Consider the following 13265-nt stretch of genomic DNA (forward strand, 5'->3'; position numbering starts at 1 on the left):
ATGGTCAAGACATAGATTTCTGGAGGCTAAAGGTATCTGGGGCGTGGGGACAGTGCAGGAATATGGCTTTGAGGTAGATCAGTCATGATCATGTTGAATGGCAGAGCAGACTTGATGGGCCAAATGGTGTACTCTCCTCCTATTTTCAATGGTTTTATTCTCTTCTAACAATCCTTTGTTCATCTGATAGTTCCCAACTACCTAACAGCAAAACTGCTCCTAAAATCCTGTGAGGTCTAAACTTTGTGACGAGTTGTCTGAGCTCTTTGATTAACTTTTTTTTAATATTCTGGAGTCAAACCACACACCATTCTGGTCATTTCCCAAAGAACTCTCAATTCTGCGTGTGTCCCCAATATTTAAAATTTCCGTGATTTTTAAAGTCATGTTGTTGTAAACATCCATACATAGGTAGTCAATAATATTGACAGTATTCTGTGTTGAGTGAAGTCAGAATGTGACACACCCTGTTAGTTTGCAATTAGAAATCTATTCTGAGAGTGATGCTTTTTGTCAAAGAACCTATATTTTTCAGCTAAGAGGATGCAAAATAAGAACTCCAACAAGACAAAAATACTGTCTTTGTTATAGTCTCTCCACAGCGATGACATACTATGGAGTATTGTGGTATTCAGGTAGTTACATTCTGTTTTCCACGGATGTTTCTTTCATATTTCACAACAACACAGCAGGAACCTCTATGATGTAACAGTATTATAATATGAAGGTAATCAGCCAAATTTGACACTACAACATAGTCAATAAAAGGACAATTAGAAATTTCAGATGCTGTGGTTGATCATTAACTGATATTTTGTTGCTGTTGCTACAGGTGCAACGTCATTGTTTAAACAGCTTGATATAAAATCTGACCCTCTAACCCAAAGGGTAAAAGGATTATTTGGTAAAGAAAAACAAAAGCTTTCTGTTTCCTTTTTTTTAATGAGACTTCTTGTTCTAGTTGCTCACGAAGGGGAGAGGTTTCCTTATCAAATGGTTCTGCGTTCAATCAGCGCCCAACAGGACTTGTAGAAATTTACTCATTTTCTCATGTGTCTTTTGCCCTGCTCCCATGTACCTGTTCCTGCTTTTGAGAGCCAAGGCCAATGGGCGGAAAGTAATAGTTTAGAATAATACTCTGTTTCTCTCGTTGGTACTTCTGTGGATTTTCAAACTGTTTAAATGGTTGGGTCCCGTTTGAAAGGGACGCTGTCAGTTTCTGAAGCAAATGGAGAAACCCAAGTTTGTACCAGGGCCCACGTTGTCTGTGGGCAGTCATTAATAGCAGAAAGAGAGTGTGGTGTAGATTAATTCATCAGGACTGGGTTTGGAAAGACATAGCAGACATAAAAGAAAAACTTGAGGGCTTCCACCCGAGTGAAGAGGCCAAGGGGATGTTTTGATGATGGCTTTGAAAATTACGCAAAGCTTTTGAGATGAATAAAACAATTCTATTTCCTTTGGTTATTGAATAATGAAGTGGGCGAGTTGAGGTTGGACTTGAAATTTCCGTTCTTTGGTGTTAAAATAAAGCCCAGCTTGCCACAGTCTTCCTTGGAATTTACCACTGCTCCAATTCTGGCCATCTGCAAAGTTTGGAATTGTCCTTCCAGTTCCTAAGCATAAATTACATGTATAAATGGTAAGTGTTCCTCTCTATAATCCTTGGGGGACACCATGTTCCATTGTTCTTTTTACAAATTGGAGTAACTATCTTTAATTCCTCACCCTTTGACTATTCTGTTGTCAGCTTGCTATCCATTCCACTACTTGTTGCTGAGCAGTTCGATCCCTGTCTACTTCTGTAGGTTTTGTTCAAACATTCAACTTTTTAAAACCACCAGACTGTTAGAAATTGGAGCCACAGGGAGAGTTGATTTGATTTTATGTGCGAATGTTAAATGCCACGTACTCAATGATTACTGAGTCATTCACCACATTGTGTCTTAACAGGGTGGTGGTTTGTTTCCGTTTGTGTTCACTCTCTTGACCGTAATAAAAATGGCATCTGATGTGTTTTTGGTGTAAGAGCTGTGAGCATTGATAACAGTTCAAATCATTCCAGGATTTGATTGTACTGAAAGTACAATACATTGGGGTTTACATCTCTCTGTTCAATTGGCCTTCTTTCTGAAGTAGAATTTTTTGACTAAGAGTGAGAAGCAGCTATTTAAATGACTAATGTTTATCCAGGTCCTGCCAATAGAGCTGAGCTTTGTTAGGGACCAGCAAAGGTCACTGATTAAGAAGCTGGTGGAGTCTGTAGGTTTCCCGGTGGGATCGCAGCAGATTGAGCCATTATAAATGTGGAATTTTTATTCGTGCTTCATTCAGGTATGAGGAAGGACCGTACCAGGATGTGTGGAAATAATAATGAGGAGTGCTGGGCTAAAAGGTACCTCTGGAATACAGATAGAAACTCCTTTTGCCTCAGTCAGGAAGTGGGGTATTCAAGAGGGTGGTAAAGAGAGGGGTAGGGAAAGGTGGCTGACTCCTTTCACTGGGGCATTTCTTTAGCGGGTAAGGTTGGCACTGGCAATCCTGATACCCTAAACTGTTGTATGCTGCTTTGACTTCTTGGCTTCCACCAGAGAATTCCTTAGTACGTCTCCAATCTCTGTCCAGATTCATCTGGAAGCATTTATCTCACCAGAGATCTTGGAGCTTCTTGCTAATTCTTGTTCAGCATTCCAATATCTTCAAAATGTTCAGAACTGCTTGATGTTAGATTTTTAGTGTCCCGTTGTTCTTGAAAATCTCCAGGCTATGGTATTTATACTGACTTCAATTGACCAGTCATCATCAGTTCAGAAGACAGCCATTCAGTCCATCAAATCTATACTGGCCCTTTGTGGAATAATCCAGGCTGCCCCATTCACTCACTCTGTCATAGAGTCATACAGCTCGGAAATGGACCCTTCAGTCCAACCAGCCCATGCTGACCATAATCCCAAACTAAACTAAACTGGTCCCACCTGCCTGTGCTTGGCCCATATCCCTCCAAACATTTCTTATTCATGTACTTACCTAAATATCTTTTAAAATGTTGTAACTGTACCTGCATCCACCACTTTCTCTGGAAGTTCATTCCACACATGAACCATTCTCTGTGTGGTGAAAAAAGGAATTACTTCTCATGTCTTTTTTTAAATCTTTCTCCTTTCACCTTACAAATATGACTCCTAGTCTTGAAATCCTCTACCCTAGGGAAAAGACACCTGCAATTCACCTTATCTATACCCCTCATGATTTTATAAACCTCTATAAGGTCACCTGTCAACTACCTTGTCCGTGTAGCCTTGCAAGTTTATTTTCCTTTGATGCCCATCCTTTGTAAATTGCAGTGTTCAGAATTGGGGCTGATACTCCTAATATGGGCTAATCAGAGCTTTCAAAAGGTCCAGCATCAATTCCCATTTTTTTTTTTACTGAGTACTTCTATTTATGATCCCATGTTCTTTGCTCTCTCAATCTATCCTGATACCTTCAAGGTTCTATGCAACCACATCCCCAGTCCATCTTTTCCTGACTCTCTCCTAGGAACTGTCGTTTAGTCTGTACTGTTTCTTCCTAACCCTTCTGCAATACCCATCACCTAACACCTTCTTGGAAGTGTAATGGAACATTTGTCTGACAGTGACCCCTCCTGAAATAACAGCAGTGATTGGGTGGGAGATGGTGTATTTTGATGCAGTTAAGGCCATAAAACATAGGAGCAGAAATTAGGCCATTCCGCCTATCAAGTCTGCTCCACCTTTCAATCATGGCTGATAAGTTTCTCAACCCTACTCTCCTGCTTTCGCCCGGTAACCTTTGATCCCCTTGACAATCAAGAACCTATCTTAAATATACTCCATCACCTGGCCTCCACAGCCTTCTGTGGCAAAGAATTTCATAGATTTACCACTCTGACTGAAGAAGCTTCTCCTCATCTCTATTTTAAAGTGTCTTCCCTTTACTCCAAGGCTGTGTCCTCAGGTCCTAGTCTCTCCTGGTAATGAAAACATCTTCCCAATGTCCACTTGATCCAGGCCATTCAGTATTCTGTAAGTTTCAATTAGATACCCTCTCATCCTTCTAAACTCCATCGAGTATAGACCCAGAGACCTCAAACATGTTAAGCCTTTCATTCCTGGGATCATTCTCGTGAACCTCCTGTGGACATGCTCCAGGGCCAGTACGTCCTTCCTGAGGTATGATGCCCAAATCTGCTCACAATACTCTAAATGTGGTCTGACCAGAGCCCTATAAAACCTCAGAAGTACATCAATTAAGCAGCTCAATGTCAGAATAGCATCCAGCTGTCTTGCAAGAGTGCTAGTATTGGCCTAGAAGTTCTAGGTGAAGGTCCTCAATAGTATTGTGCCCAGTTTGCTGGTGTCTCTGCACAATTGGTCACTCTAGCATTGGTAAATCCTCACTTGTCTTCCAGGATAACCTGATAATATCAGCCACTGGTTGGGGAGCTGGGCTTGGTCAGGATGTACCCACGGGACTCAAGAAGAACCCACCCTCTCTCCACTGCGGTTTTTAGAAATGACCTTTTTAATGTGACCATACTGACTGTCTGATGGATTATTGACTTCCTTGCTCTTACTTAATGATACTTTCGTGTTTTCCAGATCCTGCCAACGTGTGCTCAAGTCTAATGAGCCTGCAGTGCAATTTCAGCACCTCGAATCGATGTAGTGAGTCTCTGATTTTTTTTTTTTGTTTAAATTAAAGTCTGTCTTCTCAGGAATTGCCAATGACCATATTATGAAGGATTAATAATAATTATACTGGAGAGGATTCAGAAGAGAATTACTAGAATGTTGCTGGGAATGGAGAGCTTGAATTATAAGGGGAGGCTGGGTAGGCTCGGACTTCTTTCACTGAAGCAGATGAAGTTGAGGGGTGACCGTTTTGAGGTTATAAAATAACGAAGGGCACAAATAAGGTGAATGGTAGGTGCCTTTACCCTAGGGTGAGGGACTTCAAGACTAGGGAACATACTTTTAAGGTAAGAAGAGCAGATTCAAAAAAGACATGAGGGGCAATGTTTTCACACACAGGGTGGTTTGTGTGTAGAATGAACTTCCAGAGGCAGTGGTGGATGCAGGTACATTTACGTTTAAAAGACATTCAGATAAATACATGCATAAGAAATGTTTGGAGGGATGTGGGCCAAGAGCAGGTAGGTGGGACTTGTTTGGTTTGGGATTGTGGTCAGCATGGACTGGTTGGACCAAAGGGTCTGTTTCCAAGCTGTTTGACTCTATGACAGCATTCCAACTTATTAGTGAGAAGGTTGAGAGTTTGAGTCCCACTCTAGAGACTTGAGCTCAGTCTGACCAGGCTAACATTACAATGTGGCTCTGAGGGAGTGCTGTATTTTTGGGGGTACCATCTCTCACAGGGTTCACCTGGGCTCCTTGTTTGGATGTAAGAGATTATGTGACACTGTATTAAAGGAGAGCAGAGCCATCTTCCTAATAATTTGGCCAAGATTCATCTCTCAACTAATAATAGTTGAAACAATTATTAAATCATTATCTCATTTTAGTTTCTTTTCCTTCATGGAATGTAGGTGTCATTGGCAAGGTGATGTGTAGAATCATAGAATCCCTAAAAGTGTGGAAGCGGGCCATTCGACCCATCGAGTCTACACTGACTCTCCAAAGAGCAGCCCAGCCAGATTCATCCCCTACCCTATCTCTGTAACTCTGCATTTCCCATAGCTAACCCACCTAGCCTGCACATTCCTAGACACTTTGGGGCAATTTAGCACGGCCAATCCACCTAACCTGCACATCTTTGGACTGTGGGGGGAAACTGGAGCGCCCGGAGGAAACACGCACAGACTTGGGGAGAATATGTAAACTCCACACAGATAGTTGATGAAGGGTGGAATCAAATCCAAGTCTCAGGCACTGTGAAGGAACATTGTTAAACGCTGAGCCACTGTGCCGTCCTTACGTATGTAGTGAATTGAGTGGTTTCCCTGATGGCTTCTGTGGGCAATTAAGTGTCATCCACATTGCTGTGGGTCAGGAGTTACACATAGGGCAGACCGGGTAAAGATGGCAGCTTCATTCCCTAAAGGACATTGTGAAAACCCATCTGGTTCACTAAAAATTGAAAGTGGTTTCCAGGTTACCATCATGAAGACTAGCTTTACGTTCCTGATTGATTGAATTTGATTTTCTACAACCGTTATGGTGGGATTTCAACCCATGTTCCCAGAGTGTTGGATTAGTGATCAGTAACATTACCAGTACCCTATCAGATCCTTCTACTAAATAAAACAAAATAACCAAACTAAACAAAATTGGGATTGACAGTCCAGTTACGTACTGTAACAAAGAAAATGGTGTAGAAAACTGCAAAATCCAATTCCATTGTAATTTTGACTGATGATGGTACCCACTAGATGCAGACAGCTGAAGCAAGGTGGCAGATGTCACAGGTTCTCTCCCTGCAATGCCCTGGTGACTCAGACATAACTGCAGAGGGGAAACCTCTCAGTCTGAAGATCCTTGGTGGCCTTGTCTGTGAATTAGATACAAAGTTGTACCTGCCCAGCAATTTCCTGCAACATCATCCAACCTGGTCCTCCAGCCTTCAGCTTGACTCTTGAGTCTGGCCCCCGCACCCTACCTCCGCCAACAGACCTAGTCCTCCCCCCACCTCCCCTCCTCCAGCAGCCTGAGGTTAACTCCCTCCCTCCTCCATTTCTGAGAGGGTATTTCTGCAGGCTGTGAACATGGGAAATGGCTGGCCGAGTACACCAGCACCTGACCATCCTACCTTAGCAGGAGACCCTGTGCTACCTTTTATCCCAGAGGAACTGAGAGCGTCTCTGTGACATCTCTGAATCTTGCCTCAGAGTTTGTTACAAAGTGAAATGGGGGAATGAAAGATTATTGGAGTATACAGAATGTGGAATCGAGGTACAAATCAGATCAGCCATGATTGTTTTGAATGGCGGAGCAGGCTCAAAGGGCTGAGTGGCCTATGCTTGTTCCTTGTTTGTATGACCAGTTGGTACCACAACACAGTGGCCACTAGTCGGTTTATGACCAGTACCTTGCTCCTGCAGGGAAGCACTGGCAGCAGTCCTGCCCTTGGCACATGGTGCCACGGGCCTCCAGCTCTTGCCAATTCGCCAACCAGGACCTTGTAGACTCCCGATCAGAGGAGATGGGTGATATTCCCAGCAAAAGTCCTGAGCTGCTCTGTACCCACCACTGACCAGCTAGGAATCAGGAACATTTTGCCCAGTTGATTCTGGGCAGAGGACACTGCAGGGTGTATCCCTTGGCACTGGTGCATTGGAGGTGGGTCAACTGAGTCTGTGAACGTGGGCACATCAGTGTAAGCTGAAACAGCCATTTCCTCCCCCCCCACCCCTGTACTGCACAGAGTGAAACCAGACTCCACCCTGACCCCAAAGGTTCGGAGTCCTGAATACATACGTACCATCCAAGCTGTTGTATGCTTTCTCCTTATCAAGAGTCTGGAAGTTGACCATAAGACCAGTCCCCTGGGAACGGCAGATCAGGTTCCAGATTGTTATTGGAGATGGTTCGTGTTGAACTGAGATTTCACCATGGGTTTGAATCCAGGCCTCTCTGTACCTAGTCCAGTGACGACATCATCACCAGTCCTACATTGCAATGGTCGTTATTAGTGAAGTAGTACATCATTGGCTGGAAAGTCCTTTAGAATAACCTATTACAGCCAATTATATAAATGTAACTGTCTCTGTTTTATTCACTTTATTATTTTAGTGATGCTTACTTTCTAGCTGTAGCACAATTATTTCAGCAATTTCTTTAACACAGATTACAGTACTTCTCTTTTAGACCTGAAGGCAGAGAAGGACACTGTTTTAGTTGGAATTGAGTTAGGAACATAGGGACAGGAGTTGGCCAAGCAGCTCCTCAATATCTCACGGGATTAATTTAATAGAAATTTCTGACATGGGTGTGTTTGAGATTTTGTTACCAGAGGAGAACAGTGTGGCAGATATATGTCCCTTCCTCCCTCCTGTCTCAGATGCAAATGGTGCAAACAATGGGGTTATCATCATCCCAGTGATCCTTGGCTTCTCATCTGTGGTTCTGATCATTATCATCATCTGGAAAACGTGCAAGATGAAAAAACAGAGGGACCGTGCTCCAGTCATACTGCTGCAAGGTGGGTGAGCTTGATTATTTTTATTTGAATTGATTTATTATTGTCAAAGTTTTGTGTGCAGTGTAAACAGATCATTCTATACAAAGTTTACTGGGGTAATAGAACAGAGCGAGGAATACAGTGTTACGGCTGCAGAGAAGACGCACGAAGAGCGAGGTCAACATTAGATTTAAAATTTGAGAGGTCCATTCAGAAATCTAATAACAGCGGGGCAGAAGGTGTTCCTAAATCTGTTTGTATGTGTTTTTAAGCTTTTGTATCTTCTGCCCAACAGAAGAGGTTGGAAGAGATTATAACTGGGGTGGGATGTGTCCTGATTATGTTGGTTGTCTTCCCAAGGCAGCGAGAAGTATTTATCCAAGATTGAATGACTTTAGAAGATAGAATTAGGTTTATTGTCCATGAGTCCTTAAGTACAAAGTACAGGAGTACAATGAAATCTATACAATGTCACCACACATCTTGGGTACAGAGTACTTAGGTACAAATCTTTTGTACTGAACTAGATTAGGTACAAAAATAGAGAAATAAAGAGAACCTAAAAGTTCTATATTACAGTTCTTCATAGATTAAATAAGGAAGACAAATAAATAAAGTTAAAGTTAAAAGATAAACGTTACAGTTTTTCTATAGCCTGCAGTCTGTCCACACTGTAGGCTTTCCACACGTAGTCTCACTCTCTGGGTTCGGGATTTGTGACAGGCTGATTGCACTGCACTGGGTCCCAGTCCGCTGGCCGCTCCGTTCCACTCCACTCCAGCCCACTGATCGCTGTGGTACATTAGCAAATTTTAGAACTTTCTGCTCTTCACTCCTGTCAGACAATGGACTAAGCTGCAATCGTACCTAAAATGGTGTACTTCCCATTTTCAGGAAAATCACCTTTTAACAGGTGATAGAAACGTTTGCTACTTGGCCTGTTCTTAATTGTCATCTTTATTAAAGAATCCTCAAACAATACAGAACAGGAGAACATTCAGCCCATTGTGTCTGCACTGACTCTTTTTGAACAGCAATCTAGCCAGTCCCACCCTGTCCAATTCTTTCCCCATTGCCCTGTAATTTGTTTAGCCTTCAACTATTTCTGATTCCCTTTTGAAAGCTTACATTGATGCTGCCCCCAGTAGCCCATCAGATGCTATGTTTCAAATCAAAATCACAAGGCTCATTTTTTTCAAAGAAAAATAACCTCCACCTTACAGACTCGGAGGTATACAGCACAGAAGGAGGATGCTATTCAGCCTGTAATTACCGTGACAGACCACGATCTGACGACAGTGATCCCATTTTCCAGCTCTTGACCCACAGCCCTCAAGGCTATGGCAATGCTTCAATATCCAGATACTACTGGAAAGCTGTGGTTGGTTGGCTCGCCGAGCTGGTTCATTAGTTTGCAGACATTTCATTACCCTGCTGGGTAACGTCATCAGTGCAGCCTCCAATGAAGCACTGTTGTGTTTTCCTGCCTGGTATTTAAACTCTGGGGTCCGTTGGATTTCATGACCTCAATGAACACCAACTAGCAACAAAATACACGACCAATACTCTCTCATCTCCATTCACGTGGATAAGGAGAACCACCAGTTTGATTGGGACAATATCAAGATCCTAGGACAGGCCAGACAGAGACAAGCACAGGAATTCCTAGAGGCCTGGTTCTCCAGTGAGGTAATCAAATCCAAATCTAACAGACCCCAGGGTTTAAATAACTGGTGGGAAAACACAACAGTGCTTCATTGGAGGCTACACTGATGATGTTACCCAGCAGGGTAATGAAACGTCTGCGAACCAATGAACCAGCTCGGTGAGCCAACCAACCACAGCATCCACGACCTGAGCTACAAATCTACTCCAGAACTGCTGGAATGTTCTGAGAGTTTGACTCAACCACTCTTTCAGGCAAAGAGTTCCAGACTCCCACCACCCTCCAAGTGAAAAAAGTTCCCTTCTTGGGTTTCTACCTCCTAGCTTTTAAATCTCTGCACTAGTAAGGTGCCATCAAGATGCCTCAATTCACTCTGGTTCTCTTTTTTTTAGGTATCTTTTAAGTCTGTGGTGTCTAGTTATTGGTTCAACAGCCATTGGAAAACATTTCTCTTTACTTGCTGTACCTAAGCCCTTCACAATTTCAAGCAGCTCTATCAAATCAACTCTCTGCCCACTCTGCTCTATGGAGAGAATAATTCCGCCTCTCCACTGAACCACACCACCCTGACCTCTCATCCTTAGAAACCCTTGTTCAATTCCCAGAATGTGGTGCCCAGACAGAGTACACAGGGGCCTTTAGTGCCTGTTGGCCAGGTCTTCTCCATCTATGGGAATCTGAAACATGAGGTGTGTGCACTGTTGATTTCTCAGTTGCCAGGCAATTCCCTCCATCGCCTATCTTTTTGTTTTCTGTTTTGTGAGATGACCTAATGCACACTTCGAGATTGGGTTCACAGTTTGAATCCCTTCTACAAATTCAGATTGTTATTTTCCCAGGGCTGGTGGGTTCCTGAAGGCTGCAGCAAGCCCCCCAGGTAAATCAGTTTGTGAACCTGGTGGGAACCCTGCTCTAGAATTAGGAGACATTTGACAGGTATGTGTACAAGGTCTTGCCAATGTTCCCCTCCTCATCTTCCCTGCACACCACTGTGCCCCTTTCCACACTTTCATGTATCCTCCATTCCTACTCTTCCAGTATCCACTATGTTGACAAGCAGTAAGCCATATAATGAGACTTGCAAGTCTTTGAACTGTTCCTGAAACTGACACATTAAACCAAGTTTGAAAATCGCCTTTGAAAAGTGCTGCTCTTAAGTGTTAATGAAATAGGTGTATTACTTAATTCTCATATCAAATATCTTTAAATCTAATTTTGGTTGTACAAACAAATAGGCAATGAACAACTATATCAAAGAGAAGAAAAACAAATTATTACTGCCTCAAGTGTCAACAAAATAAAGCTAACACTTGCTGTTGGAACTCTTTGGCTAAACACATTATCTTGGAGCTCAGCTGAATTTTCATAATGAGACCATCTGCCAACTGTATGGACAGAAACAGACTGAGCAGATGGCGAGGCATCATTTATTTCCAAATGTTTCAGTGCAATTTGTATCGCTGCTACAATTCTAGCCCTGAAAGCAGCCCTCAACATGTAAAGTCACTTTGTTGGCATGGTGGTGACTTGCCCAGAATACTACTCTCCGAGTGCCACTATATGTTTGGAATCGTTAGACGAATATAAAATACTTAACAGAGGGAAATGAGATGGGAGCTTTATTGGATGCAACTTACTGGTCTGGCTTATCTTCCATGAGGCTGCATGAGAACAAATCATGTGATGTTGCATCACTTCCTATGAGGGGGTACACAGTTATATGATCAACATATTAATTGGAATTAAGCCATTAGTAACCCAATATCCAGTGTAACCATTTACACTATAAATTCAACGTAAGGAATGGGCTAAACTACCATTTTCACCAACTTCAGTTTTGCTCTGGATTAATCTAAAGTCTTGCTTACAAATGAAGCCAAACTCACTAGCTGATTGGACCTTTGTCACTCACTGTATCATAGACCTGGTGAGCTGCTTCTTAGTGTAATGGAGGTGGTCGCTTCTGCTGAGGTTCCCATTCCACTAGGCACTGTCTGGCTTCTGGTATATCATTGGAAAGGTTATGCTTCTGGTCTGGTGTTAGTGACCTTCTAGAGAGGTCACTTCTACAGAGATGGGATGAATGGGGCAATGTGGCCGCACTCAATTTCACACTCCGTTAAGATCCAAAAACTGAATTTTCAACAAAATGATCAATGAGAAAACATCCAATTCCTTTCTCACCTTTGTCTGCAACACTGGAGTAAATTATAGAATGTCTGCCTTCATAGCAGACCTCCATTGTGTGTAAGATTAAGAAGGTGGCTGATGCAGCCAGCTCTAGATCTACAAATCTAGTTTAGATAACATCCTACCCTGCTCTGAATTAAGTCATCACCCTGACTAGCTGCAAACATTTCTAATGAACATTATTCCATTATTATTAAATTCCATCATTGTGTAAAATTAGGTCTATTTTGAACAATGGATAGGTTGTGAGCAATTTGGATCTTTCCTGTGCTGGGCTTGATTCTTCTGTCAATCTACTGGATAGTGCTTGTTTCAAACACTCACTGGACAGTCAGTGTATTGGAGCTGTTGCAGTTCGGTAATGAGTCATACTCCTCATCTGGGTACCTTTCAAATTGACAGCATCACACCTGAGGTACGGTTTGTCGACATTGAACCGCAGTAGGTCACTCTGTCTTTGATAAGGTAACTCCCAATGGGGGAGCAGTGTGTTTGTTTGCAGTCAGCTGGAAGAGTTAAGGAGTATAGGGAGTAGCCTGACCGTTAGGCCAGGGCAAGCAACCAAAATTAAAATTATGGGCAGACCCTGACCGTAAAGGATATTGTATCCATCATGGTATTCTCTCAGATGTAACGGCTTGTGTAACTGGCTCATATGAACACTTTCACCTATCACCCCTTGTTGCTGTATAATACACTGTAACCATTATTCTGCAAGTCTGAGGAGAGACATGGCTCTGTCTTTGGCTCCCCTGCATATACTTGTACAAAAGAGACCAGTTAAAGGTACCTCAAGTGTCTGGACTGGGTTACTTCTCCCACCCCATAACCCAGCCATTGGTGGCCTTATGAATTTCTAAGTAATAATTATGTTAAACAGGCAATCCCGTAACCTCTGGCTAAATTTGCTACCCTGACTGAGTAGAAGGCCGTGGATTGCACCAAAGGTTCACACATTCTGAAGAGACCTGATCTCCTAACCCAACCTACTTGGAGTTTAGTTCACTATTACAACATTGACTTTCTGTGGAGATGGATAGAGGTCAGGCTGAAGATGTTTACAGGAGCTGAAGAGAATGACTGGAATTTTGCTGATTATTAAACTGGCAGAAATTTTGGCAGTTCCTGATTTGATCTGTGCCACCTGCGGCTCGGTGATAGAATTCTCTTTCCCCTGTGTCAGAGGCTTGTTGGTTTGAGTCCCCTTCTAAAGTGTTGACTGAGCCAGTCAGGGCTGAGATGCTGCAGC

At 42.8% G+C, this 13265-nt stretch overlaps 1 protein-coding gene across 5 annotated transcripts in view; it reads left to right on the forward strand.

Annotated features, from left to right (window-relative positions):
• si:ch73-206d17.1 (tyrosine-protein kinase STYK1) overlaps window positions 1-13265 on the forward strand; it is a 70405-nt gene that overhangs the window by 21158 nt on the left and 35982 nt on the right. For 4 of the 5 annotated variants that reach the window (XM_048614827.1, XM_048614823.1, XM_048614825.1 and 1 more), the window contains exons 2-3: window positions 4623-4688; window positions 8041-8181. In XM_048614827.1, the coding sequence (XP_048470784.1) occupies window positions 4623-4688; window positions 8041-8181 (207 nt within the window). Of the gene's footprint in view, window positions 1-1602; window positions 1643-4622; window positions 4689-8040; window positions 8182-13265 lie in introns of those variants that run through there. The other variant, XM_048614826.1, reaches the window with a different exon arrangement.

Source organism: Rhincodon typus, chromosome 31 (assembly GCF_021869965.1).
Source record: "Rhincodon typus isolate 14 chromosome 31, sRhiTyp1.1, whole genome shotgun sequence".
NCBI lineage: Eukaryota > Metazoa > Chordata > Chondrichthyes > Orectolobiformes > Rhincodontidae > Rhincodon > Rhincodon typus.